Source organism: Triturus cristatus, chromosome 8, assembly GCF_964204655.1.
Source record: "Triturus cristatus chromosome 8, aTriCri1.1, whole genome shotgun sequence".
Classification (NCBI taxonomy): domain Eukaryota; kingdom Metazoa; phylum Chordata; class Amphibia; order Caudata; family Salamandridae; genus Triturus; species Triturus cristatus.
The window spans coordinates 616,856,135-616,868,229 of record NC_140591.1 but is presented as its reverse complement, the minus strand read 5'-3'; the positions used below and the strand labels follow the sequence as shown (position 1 = coordinate 616,868,229).

The 12,095-nt window shown below is 46.9% G+C and overlaps 1 protein-coding gene across 1 annotated transcript; it reads left to right on the top strand.

The window, feature by feature from the left end:
- The first annotated feature begins 2,347 nt into the window (after positions 1–2,347).
- On the top strand, positions 2,348–3,466 carry LOC146802489 (lamina-associated polypeptide 2, isoforms alpha/zeta-like). Its single transcript, XM_085623758.1, has one exon. The coding sequence runs from the start codon at positions 2,348–2,350 to the stop codon at positions 3,464–3,466; it is 1,119 nt and encodes a 372-aa protein (XP_085479884.1).
- Positions 3,467–12,095: the final 8,629 nt, after the last annotated feature.

The window sequence follows — 12,095 nt, the reverse complement described above, 5'->3', positions numbered from 1 at the left end:
AAATCTCTATCTCTCTATGATATATATATATTTCCAAGAGTTTATCCAAGAGGCCAGGGACGCACTCAACAGCAGCAAATTCGACTGAATTCTTTAATGGAAGGAAAACCGGCAATGTGTTCTTGATTTGCTTTCTGCCTGACCGGTTTCGGAGCCTCCCTCCTTTATCAAAGGCATCACAGGATTTCTGCAGACATTTCAAAAGCACACGCAAGGCTGCATGCTAATTAAGTACTTGCCCCTCAGTGGGCTTTACAGGTGAGTAATTTTCACAGAGCACGTTGGTTGTTGTAGCGTGTTTGAAAAACATTATTCCCCTCTAGTGGGTTCCGCATAGTCCAGTGTTTCAATCTATATTTCCAGCCCTCCAGTGGGCCTCAGACACACAATTGATCGGTTTAAAATATACAAAGCTGCTGTGCCACAGTGGAGCTTGCGCTGGTTCAAGCCCCTGCAGCCCAATCCTTACTTTTGAAAGTGGTGCAGTCCCACACGGCTTGGACGCCGTGTAATTTATTTCCAAGAGCTTATCCAAGAGGCCAGGCACGCACTCAACAGCAGCAAATTCGACTGAATTCTTTAATGGGAGGAAAACCGGCAATGTGTTCCTGATTTGCCTTAATTCCCAATGTTTTTCTGCCAACGTATTTTTAAAAGGTCACAGTGATTTAGTGCAAATTCACTGTGAGCCGCTGGAGAAAGCGGGCCGTCAGAACAGGAATTCCTTGTCAAAGCGACGGCACAGTAGAGCGTCATACTAATGAAGGTGAAGTTATATACCGGGGCGCACTGGAGTGCCTTAATATCACAGTGAATTTGCACTAAATCACTGTGAACTTCTAAAAATACAATGCAAGTTTGCGGAACCCACTATGGGTAAAAGTGTTGGCAGAATGAAAACCACATTTCCCACAATGCACTAATGAGAAGCGCGAGCTACTAAGCAAGAACACCTGAAGTCGTAACTACTAAAGACACATGACTCATGGGACGGTGTTAGCCTGACAAGACTGCAAACAGCCATTATGCCCAAGAAGAAGGAGCAGACAGCTCTGAAACGCGCTGGCGAAAAGGCTGAATAACGGATGAAAAGCTACCTTCATACAAAAATAAATGGTGTTTACCTACCTGCTGTCGATTGCTTCGCTGCAGAGCGATTTGGTTGAAGAAATTTACACGTCCGCTTCGGTCGTGGAAGGAGCACCACCTGGTGAAGGAGGAGGGAGCCGCTGGAGAAAAGGGGCCGTCAGAGCAGGAATTCCTTGTCAAAGCGACGGCACAGCAGAGCGTCATACTAATGAAGGTTAAGTTTTATACCGGGGCGCACTGGAGTGCCTTAATATAACAGTGAATTTGCACTAAATCACTGACCTTTTAAAAATACAATGCGTTTGCGGAACCCACTATGGGTGAAAGGGTTGGCAGAATGAAAACCACATGTCCCACAATGCACTAATGAGAAGAGCGAGCTACTAAGCAAGAACACCTGAAGTCGTGACTACTAAAGACACATGACTCATGGGACGGTGTTAGCCTGACAAGACTGCAAACAGCCATTACCTCCTCGTCCGTCTTCCTCGCCACAGTAATCACTAATGAGCCTTCGGCTCCCACAGAAACTCCAAGTATAATTTTACAGTCTAGTCTACCTCCAATATGGCCCCCGACTACACAGCCAATCCCATAAAGGGACACATAAACCACCAGTACGACCTGTTTTTTTGTTTCTGCACTACTCCAAGTGCTGTGTTCCTGCTGGTCAGGTATGTGTGGGGCGGCGGTCCTGCTTTAGCGGACTCTGGAGCCCCGTGTTCGCTTGGCTGGGGGGACTTTTGTTTCTTTTGTGAAATGTAATGGCGTTTTTGTATGCATTAACTTTGTGTGTTGTCCCCCTGTGCAGCGTGCCTCTCCGGTTTCAGCTTTAGCGAACCCGGAGTGGCGGCGGTCGGGTCGTTTTGTGTCCCACCTCCTTATGTTAATGTGCCTCTATGTCCTGCTTTAGCGGACTTCAGAGGCGCGTTTTCGGTGTCTGCCGACCGCGCGTCCTGCTTTAGCGGACTTCTGCGGTCGGCGCTTTCTTCGGGATCGCACTTCCTGCTTCCTTCGCATGCTTACTTGCTGTGGTGCTGGTTTGTGGATTTCCTCGGCGTTTCTGGGGATTTCTCGGTGGTGTTTTTTTCTGCATTGGAGGGCACGGGCTTCCGGCTCTCTTTTCTTTAAGTGCTGGGGGCGTGTCCTGTGTTGCATTTTTGATTAGTTACACCTGGTGGCCATTTAAAGGGCTGTTGACTTGCTGATTTTTGCTGCTGGTTGATTCTCGCCTTGCTGCATTGCGTTTGGTTTTGTGATGGAAGTTGCTGATGATTCTGTTGCTCCTGGCCTTGGGGCTGTCGCTTCTGGGTCTCAGGAGGCTTTGCCTTCATTATCTGTACTCCAGCAGATGATTGATTCTGCTGTGGCTGCTGCATTGCGTGGCAAGTTGACTGCGCCTCCTTCTAAAAAGCCCAGGTCGGATCCTGAATCCCAAGTTGGTTCTGACGCTGAGGAGGATGTGGAGGTTCGTGGTCGCTTTGTGCAGGGTGCTGATCTTAAAGACGTCCTGGGGCACATTCGCACCAACTTGCTGTTTCCTGAATCGGTGGCTCCGATAGAGGATGATTTTTTTGCGCAGTATCAGCGTCCAGATCCTGATAATCTTCCGCTGCATTCTTCTGTGGTGAAGGTGTTGGAGACTGAGTGGAAGGATGTTGATAAAGGGGCTTTTCCTCGATACTTGGCGAAACGTTACCCTTTACAGGATTTTTCTTCCAAGTATCCTTCCTCGGTGAAGGTTGATTCGTTAATGGCGGCTATGTCCTCTCAAGGGTCTGTGGTCTCTGAGGATTCTTCCCCGGCAGATTCTGTGGATCGGAAGGTGGATGGGGCGGTGAAGCGCGCCTTTTCTGCTGCGAATTTTTCCATCCGGGCTGCCACTTATTCGTCTTATACCATTCAGTCCTTGCTGAAGGATTTTCAGTCCTTGGCTGAACTGTTGGACCAGGGTGAGGATGTCTCCTCTACGTTGGCCATGATGGAACAACGGGTTCGTCTCCTTTCGGACGTCTCTTTTGATGCCTTGGATGTGGCGGCTTCTGTGGCGGCTCGGCGCCAGTTGTGGCTGCGCTCTTGGAAGGCTGATGCTGCACAAAAATCTTTGCTTATGAAGATTCCGTTTACTGGTGTCAAGCTTTTTGGTCCTCCTTTGGAGGATATGGTGAAGAAGACGGCGGAGGATAGGAAGCTGCTGGCTCCGGATCGGGCTGGACGTTTACGTTCTTTTGGTGCTACCCGTGCCTTTGGGCCTTCTCGTAGGGGCCGTGTTCACCAGTCCTTTCGTGGTAGGGGGTGTGGCCGGGGTGCCCCTTCCACTGATAAGTCCCGGTTCTCCAATGTCCAGTCCTCCGCTTCTGCTCCCTCCAAATCATGACTCTGTGTCCCTGGGGAAGGGTCCGGTTGGGGGTCGGCTTCGTTTCTTCCTGGCATCCTGGGTGACTGTGGCAGATCAGTGGGTCCTTCGGGTGTTTTCCGAGGGTTTTCGCCTTGGGTTCAACCAGGTTCCTCCAGACTATTTCAGTTCCACTCCTTGCCCCAGCTTGGCTCTCAAAAAGGCGGCGCTTTTGGCCGGTATAGATTCTCTTCTAGCAAAAGGTGCTGTGGTCCCGGTTCCGGAGGATCAGTGGGGGTTGGGGGTGTACTCCATCCTGTTCCTTGTGTCCGAGCGCACGGGGGATCTGCGGCCTGTCCTGGACTTAAAATGGCTGAATGGGTTCGTTCCTCCTCTGACTTTCAAAATGGTGTCTCTGAAGTTGATCCTCCCTCTGATTTCTCGGGGGGACTTTCTCGCGTCAATCGATCTCCAGGACGCCTATCTCCATGTGCTGGTGCACCCAGCCAGTCAGCGTTTCCTGAGGTTCTGTGTCCTGGGTCGACACTTCCGATTTCAGGTATTGCCTTTTGGTCTCTGCTCTGCTCCGCGGGTGTTTACGAAAGTTTTGGCCCCTGTCATTGGTCATTTACATGGGGAAGGGATTCAGGTGTTTCCCTACCTGGACGATTTGGTGATTTCTGCTTCTTCTCTTTCTAAGGCGGTGGTCCATGTCCAGAGGGTTTGCCTGGTCCTGGAACAGCACGGCTTCCTGGTGAATGTGGGGAAGTCATCCCTGGTTCCTGCACAGGATCTGACTTTCATAGGGGCTCGTTTCATGACTCTGTTGGGCTCTGTGTTCCTGCCTCCTGCTCGGATGGATTCCGTTCTGTATGCTGTTCAGTCCCTGCTGTCACGTCCTTCCCAGCCTGCAAGACTTTGGTTGAGGGTTCAGGGTCTCATGTCCGCTTCCCTGTCTGTGGTTCTTTGGGCTCGCCTTCACATGTACCCAGTGGCTTCCCACATTTTGCGGCATTGGGACCCCTTTTCTCTAGATCTCGATCTCCTGATTCCTGTGTCTCTGGGGGTTCGGGAGGCCCTGGGATGGTGGTTGGACGTGGTTCATCTCTCCCGGGTTTGTCCTTTTCTTGTGATTCCTTCTCGGGTCCTCACTATAGATGCCAGCCTTTTGGGATGGGGTGCTACTCTGGGGGACTCTTCGGCTCAGGGTCTTTGGGATCCGATTGTGAGGTCTTGTTCTTTGAATTACCGAGAGCTGAAGGCTGTCCAGTTGGGTCTGTTGGCCTTTTCGGACCTTCTCTTGGGTCATCATGTTCAGGTCCGGACGGACAATAAGGTGGTCATGGCGTATATCAACCATCAAGGGGGCTGCCGGGTTCCTTCCCTCAGTTCACTCTGTTTCCAGATTTGTTCTTGGGGGAGTTGCACCTGGCCTCCCTGTCAGCTGTTTACCTTCCGGGTCAGGAGAACGTGGTTGCGGACTGCCTGAGCAGGGTCTTTCCGTCCATGGGTTCCTTGTCCCGGACGCCCCAGATGTTCAGGGTTTTGCGGAGGAGGTTTTGTATGTGTTCCCTCCTGTTCCCCTGATACCTGTTGTGTTGCAGAAGATCAGGAGGAAGGGGTCCCTTGTTCTTCTGATTGTGCCGGGTTGGCGTCACCGCCCATGGTTTCCTCTCTTGTTGGAGTTGGCGGTGGGCTTGGGGTGGCTGTTACCTTTCGATCCCTTTCCCCTGTTGGGGCCTCCACTTCCTCTTCCGGTGTTCCGGTCCTTGGGTCTGCGGGCCTGGCTCTTGAGAGGGAATCCCTGATTCTAGGTGGGTGTTCGGCGGTGGTTGCTGATGTTATTCAGCGTTCCAGGCGTCCGTCTACTTTGCGTTCCTGCGCCAAACACTGCGACAACTTTGCTGCCTGCTGTGTGCGGCACGATCTACCTCTGTCTGATTTGGATCCCGCCCGCGTTCTGGACTTTCTGCATGAGGGTTTCGATTTAGGGCTGGCCATATCTACTCTTGGTGCGCAGTGGGCTGCTAGTTGGGCATTTCATGCTCTTCCCTTGCTTTCTGTGGCGCCGTTGGTGTCCAGGCTGTTGAAGTCTCTGGCCTTTCAGCGTCCCCGTCCTGTTCTGTCTTCTCCTCCTTGAGATCTTCCCCTGGTTCTGCGTGCGCTGCAGTTGGGTCCTTTTGAGCCTTTGGAGTCGGTTGATCTCAAGTTCTTGACTCTTAAGGTCTTCTTTCTTGTGGCTATTGCTTCTGCCAGGAGAATTGGGGAGTTGGGAGCTTTCCTGCGGTCTGCTCCTTTTTTATGTGTTCTGGTGGATCGTGTTGTGTTGCGTCCTCACCCCACTTTTGTTCCTAAGGTGAATTTGTTTTTTCATCGTTCCGCGGAGGTTATTCTTCCGGTTCTTTGTCCTGATCCTTCATCTGTGGATGAGTCTTTGCTACATCTTCTGGATGTTCGGCGCGCCTTGTTAATTTATCTGGATAGGACTTCTTCTTTTTGCAAAGTGGACAATTTATTTGTGAATTTTGGATTGTCCCGTAGGGGTTTACGTCCTTCCCTGTCCACTCTGTCGTTGGATTAAGGACGTTATTTTGTTGGCTTACGGTTCTTCTTCCTTGGCTTCTTCTCTTCCTGTTCAGGGGCGTTCCACTCGTTCGGTTGCTGTCTCCTGGGCCGCTTTCAAGGGGGTGTCCATGGAGGATATTTGCCATGCTGCCACTTGGTCGTCCCCTCATACCTTCATGTCGCACTACCGTCTTCAAATTGGAGGGGGTGCGTCGGTTGCCTTTGCCTCTTCTGTGCTGAGTTCCGGGGTCCCATTGGTGGGAGGTTCTATGTGTCTCTTCCTGTGTTTGTAATAAAGTTTGCATTTGCTGCTGACTTTACTGGTGGACTCTGTTTTTCCATGAAGCTGATATGCTTTGGTATCGGCTCATTAGTGATTACTGTGGCGAGGAAGACGGACGAGGAGGTAATGCCCCGGTTACTTACTGGTAATCTTCATTACTCCGAGTCGTTGTCTTCCTCGCCACAGTATAGTTTCCCTTTCCCTCCCGGCCCTCTTCTTGGCTTCATGTCTGCGGCTTGGTTCTCAGGTCGTACTGGTGGTTTATGTGTCCCTTTATGGGATTGGCTGTGTAGTCGGGGGCCATATTGGAGGGACAGGGAGACTAGACTGTAAAATTATACTTGGAGTTTCTGTGGGAGCCGAAGGCTCATTAGTGATTACTGTGGCGAGGAATACAAGGACTCTGAGTAATGAAGATTACCGGTAAGTAACCGGGGCATTATACCCAAGAAGAAAGAGCAGACAGCTCTGAAACGCGTTGGTGAAAAGGTTGAATAACGGATGAAATGCCACCTTCATACGAAATTAAATGGTGTTTACCTACCTGCTGTCCAAAAATATGACATGAAACTGAATCCTTATTTGAAGCTGTGCTTGCATAAACAAAAAAGAAATAGTCCAAAAAGAATGTCCTGTTAATCCGTCAAAGTATAGATAACGTTGGCATCTGTTAAAATTATTGCAATATGTACATTATGTCTAAAGGCATATCTTTAGAACTCTGGTGCTTATATATTTAATTTTTAATTAAGTGCTATATGTTTTACATTTTGGACACGCCATAGCCCACAAAATGTCTTTTTTGAATGAATTGTGCAATATAAACTGGAACGCATTAAATTTCCTACAATTGATCATCATGTCTAGAGAAGAAGGGACACGAAATGTAATCCGATCCTCCTAATCTAGATTCAGTCTTGCCTGACTCAATTCATAAAGTCTAAGGTGGCCATTATGTTTAAGTAAAGCAAACACAAGGAGATGATGGACGGAGCACTGAAACTTTTCAGACACTCACTTCAGTCACAGATCTGGGTTGATGATGGATTCAACCCAGATCTGTGACTGGGGGTTAGTGGCTTTAAAGTTTCAGTGCTCCGTCCATCATCTCCTTGTGTTTGCTTTGTTCGCCCTAAGTTGGCAGGGTATGCCCAGACGTGGGTCTCTTGCTCACTTTGCCACTGGATTCAAGCTAGCCTGGCTGATGAGGGCTGTTAGCCCGAAACCAGTCCCAGGATGCGTGTTTCCGGTCCAGGGAAGACATGGCTTGGCAGTTCGGGCTGGACTATTCCCATGAGGCACAGGGTCAAGACTGATTTGCATATAGCTGTCTCTGAACTGGGGTGGCGAAGTGAGCTAAAGAACGATGATGGATCCAACCCAGATCTGTGACTGGGGGTGATTGTCTGAAAAATTTCAGCGCTCTGTCCATCATCTCCTTGTGTTTGTTTCATTATGTTTAGGTGCCTAAAAAGAGCATTCGTACAAAAAGTCTGCATCAAAATATACAAATATTTGCATCAAACATAAAAATCATGTGAGACAATTGGTGACATAACATTATAGAACGAAAGGGAGATACAATTTTGTGTACTTCAACAGTATTCCATCCTTTTGAGGTTTGGATGTTAGGTTTTTTGCTCAGAACCTGGAGCATGTGAGCCTTGACGATTGCTAAAGTGGAATGTAGAATGTGTTGAGGGACTATCGACAGGTGCTGGCTGCTGCCTGCTCTGCCGGTCGTACTATGCTTATCTGCACAATAGATCACTCAAACTCACCCTGAGTGCTGTCATGATTTGATGGACCTTTAGATGTGCAGATCAATAATACACTTAGGTTCAAGTTTACAAAGCAATGTATCTCGATTGCATCAACTGATATTCTTCACTGCTGTTCCTGTGCCACAACATTTTTAAAATTCACTGTTAGGCAAGTGCTGCATAGAAAACCATGTTATAAATCGATGTACGATTTGTATTTAAAACCAATTAAATAGTGGTCTGTATACCCAAACGTGTCTGATACCTCCTAGAGATGTGGGCCTTAGGTGTGTTTGACCTTGCATGTCTGGTGAACGTTCACTAGATTAAAGGGGATTCTGGCAAGCAGTGCTGACTAGAATATTTTTGGTGTATCCCTTGCAAGAAAAGACAGGTGGTGGTTCTAAATGGGCTTCATGACTTCTGTGCAGAGGCTTTGTCTGTGGTGGATCACATTTTGGTGGCTCGTAAGCTCATGGAGGAGGTACAATAAAAGCTATTTTATGTCTGAAGCGGTGCAATTGGGGTATTGGGGAAGTAGACGGTCGAAATCATGATGAATATAAACTTTACGGTACCATGATGTCTTATACAAGTGTAATTCAATCCGTTTTTTTTCCTCCTTCCTTCTTTTTGTCTTATTTCTCTTCAACCTCGCTGCAAAGGAATAAAGAAAAATCCCGCTCCAACTATAAACCTCCTCCTGTCGACTGGCATCCAGAAAAGGACTCAAAACCTGGATGTTCGACTGAACCCCCTGCAGCAGCGCCCGCAGCGCCTGGATACACTCATGGGTGATTAGCCATGCTTTACAAATTCAGATTGATTGTTTGATTCCGAAAACCTCAGTAAATGTCTTAAACAAAAAAATTCACTGAATCGTGTAGAGATCCTGGAAGCACTGGGCTCAGGGTAGGGCCAGGACTATTTTAATGTCCCAAAACCCTCTTATTAATAGGAAAGATGGTGCTGTACCAACCGGTTGTTGTTCACTCAGGCACACGAGCACATATGTTATGCAGTCTGAATTGTTTTTACCTGTCTTTTGATTATTCTTTGTTCTTTAGAGCAGTGTACACTATATACTAAACACACAACAGGTGATGGGATATTATGCCAAGATAACTTTTTTTCCCTTTTATAGATATCAAGGCCTTTTTTGTCCGCTCCTGGTGGTAATTATAAAGGTATCTAATATTTGTGATTTCTCTGGAGAGACTTGTGAAAATAGCCATAACATTGAAGAGTGTTTTTAAATTTTTTTAAATTTTTTTACAAGAAACAGCAGGGGGGGCTGTGCAGGAAAGTATGTTCTATTCCGAAAACGTCAACAGTGTGAGGCTACGAAAGGGGGCGATTTCACCATAGTTTTTGCTAACTTCTAAGAGTGGTGGTCACATTTTCCATTTTTGCAGTTTCTAACTACTTGCAGCTTGCGGGGAAGAAGTGTGGAATCCATGGGCGATTTCTAGACCCTGATATCAACAAGGCGTCGCTTGTAGAGCTTCCTCAAGGTTATTCCTAAATAAACTAATCCTTGAAATAAATAAAAGATATAGTGCAAATAAGCAGGAAAAAGAGAAATGGCTTACTATGTTTTCATGTACAAGTGTTTTGCACTGAAGGACCATCTATGAGCGTAATATGCTCCTGTCATAGAGAGATAGTGTTTGTAGGTTGTGAAACCCATAATACCTGGAGCCATCAACCAAACTGCAGCTGGAGGTGGCTTGGCTAAGAACCATTGCTGATTAGACAGCTGGTGACCTGTCTCTGAGGAGTATTTGGACTTTAACAAATCTTCCTGCCATCTGGAGCTGCTGCACACGTGAAATACTTGTGAGAGGTGGTTGGGTGTGGGCATGGGATGGAACTGACTTTGCAATCCCAAAGAGCCGGAATGAACAGGAAGGAGAGTAGACTGCTACATCGCGCTGAGGGCTCCAAAACTGACTGGCCATGAAGATTTGATGAACATCGCTGCGATGAGGCGGAAAGTGGATGCAGACCGCTGGATAGATGGGTGCGCTATGTCCCCTTTGGACAGTCCACAGCATTTAATGCATTGGTAAATGTGTTCTAGCAGATGTGGAGTACTGACCGGGGATTATAACAGGTTACCTTAAAGGGTAAACCCAAAATGCGTCACTGGGACCTGGGTACACGACAGTACATAGGAACAATGGTCCCAGTAAACAATACGCGAAAACACAAATTATAATAATCAAAAAGCAATTATTCAAGCACACATTTATATAGTTTCCACACAGTGGTGTTTAATCACACTGGGCGTATGCATTATTGATACTATTATTCAATTCTTTTCAAAAGTGCCCCTGGAGCAGGAAGGGGAGACGGGGAAGTGACGTGTTTGAAGTGAGGATAAAGGATGAGTAAAGAGTGCAAATCAGATACATATATTATTTATACGGAACGGGTTTATGTTTGAAACCAAACACATTCTTATTACACGAAAGTATTAGTTATCCATGATTATATACAATGACACAGTGATGAATCTCTGTTGATCAGACTGGCTACAGAATAAAAGTTGTCGACGTTTCAACCCCTGGTTGGTAGGTTATTAAATCCCTTACAGCGGGGTCCTCATCAGGTCAGGGGAGGGGCAGGTCCCTAGGGATAAAACATACATTGGTCTTAATAGCGAGACTGACAATTATACTCATTAGATATAGGGCGCAAAAGGCTCATAATTTACCATTGGGAAACCTCCACTGTTGTTGGAGGAATATGTTGGGCGCGTGGGCTCCAAGTGTGAGCGGGAACGAGAGCACCTGAGGAAATAAGGTACAAATTCAGAAAGGACCCTTATTGGACTAAAGAAACAGAAAGCGAAATGCGCTGGATAGCATCAGTCACTTATTATTGGAGGTGTTGGTGCATCCGCATTGCCTTGAATAGCAGGACAAATTCTAAATAGGAAAAAGGAATTGTGTGATGCCTAGGCGGCACAGTCGCTTGAAAATACATATCCGGCACCGCCGTGCTTAAAGGTGAAGTTAAAATAAGGCCATCCACCCGGGTGAGTGGAGAAAATACCGTTGTGGCCACATTTACATAGATAGTCAAAGCACGGGAGTCGGGAGAGAAATGTTACCTTGACAGTTTCATGAAACTCGGGTTAATGGCTCGGCTGACCTAGAAGAGGGAAAGGAAACAGAGTTGTGGTAAAAGAAACCGAACTCAGAAAGCTTATGAAAAGTACAAGTGCTAAGTCACCGTACTATCCAGGGTTTTACCGTAATAAATACGTCTTATTCCGTGTATACACCTAAGCGTAGAGACGTCGTCTTACGTGTGTTGAGGGGAAGACGCTCTGTGCCGAGTTATTTAAATAAGCTAAGGCTTGACAGGCCGTGCACACGTGCAGCCGCTCGATACCTGTCAAGCATGACGAGTGAATAATGGGAGTGAAAAAAAGACTGCCAGCAGTTGGATCGTCACTGGAGACTAAAACGGGGAAGGGGAAACCTCTTATTATAATACCAACATAGGGGTACTACATTGTTGGCAAAAGGCTGGCTGTATGCAGAGATCTATGCTTAACCAAAGGCAATTATCCCAAATGCATAGAGTTTATTAAAACGGGCGGCGAGCGCTCAGTAATATTCTTACTCTAGTGGCAGTTATCTTACAGTACTGTCAAGTCTCTAAGGTAGTTAGTGATTGCCACTAGCCCCACATTAGGTTGGAAAAATAATTCTTAATGCTAGTAAAGCATAAAAAATAATATACAAAACCATAGCATAATAATATTTAAACATTCCTGATATCATGTAGTTGCCAACAGATGGTAGAGGCACACAGAGTAAAGTGCACAGTATACATGTCTTGCTTTGAAAAGCATTCCTAGTGTCACGTAGTTGCCAGCAGGAGGTGAAAGCACATAGAGCAAAGTGCATGTACATATAGCGTTCTGGCAGTAAAAGTATACATATGTGTCTCAAATCACATTTATGGAGCACTTACATTATCTGTCTGTTTCTTGCCGTAGAGGAAATAGTCATATTATTCTAGGCGAGAGATAGGCATTATCTAT

Excerpts from the sequence above, each read along its gene's own strand:
- LOC146802489 (XM_085623758.1), top strand. The coding sequence starts at position 2,348 with ATGGAAGTTGCTGATGATTCTGTTGCTCCTGGCCTTGGGGCTGTCGCT.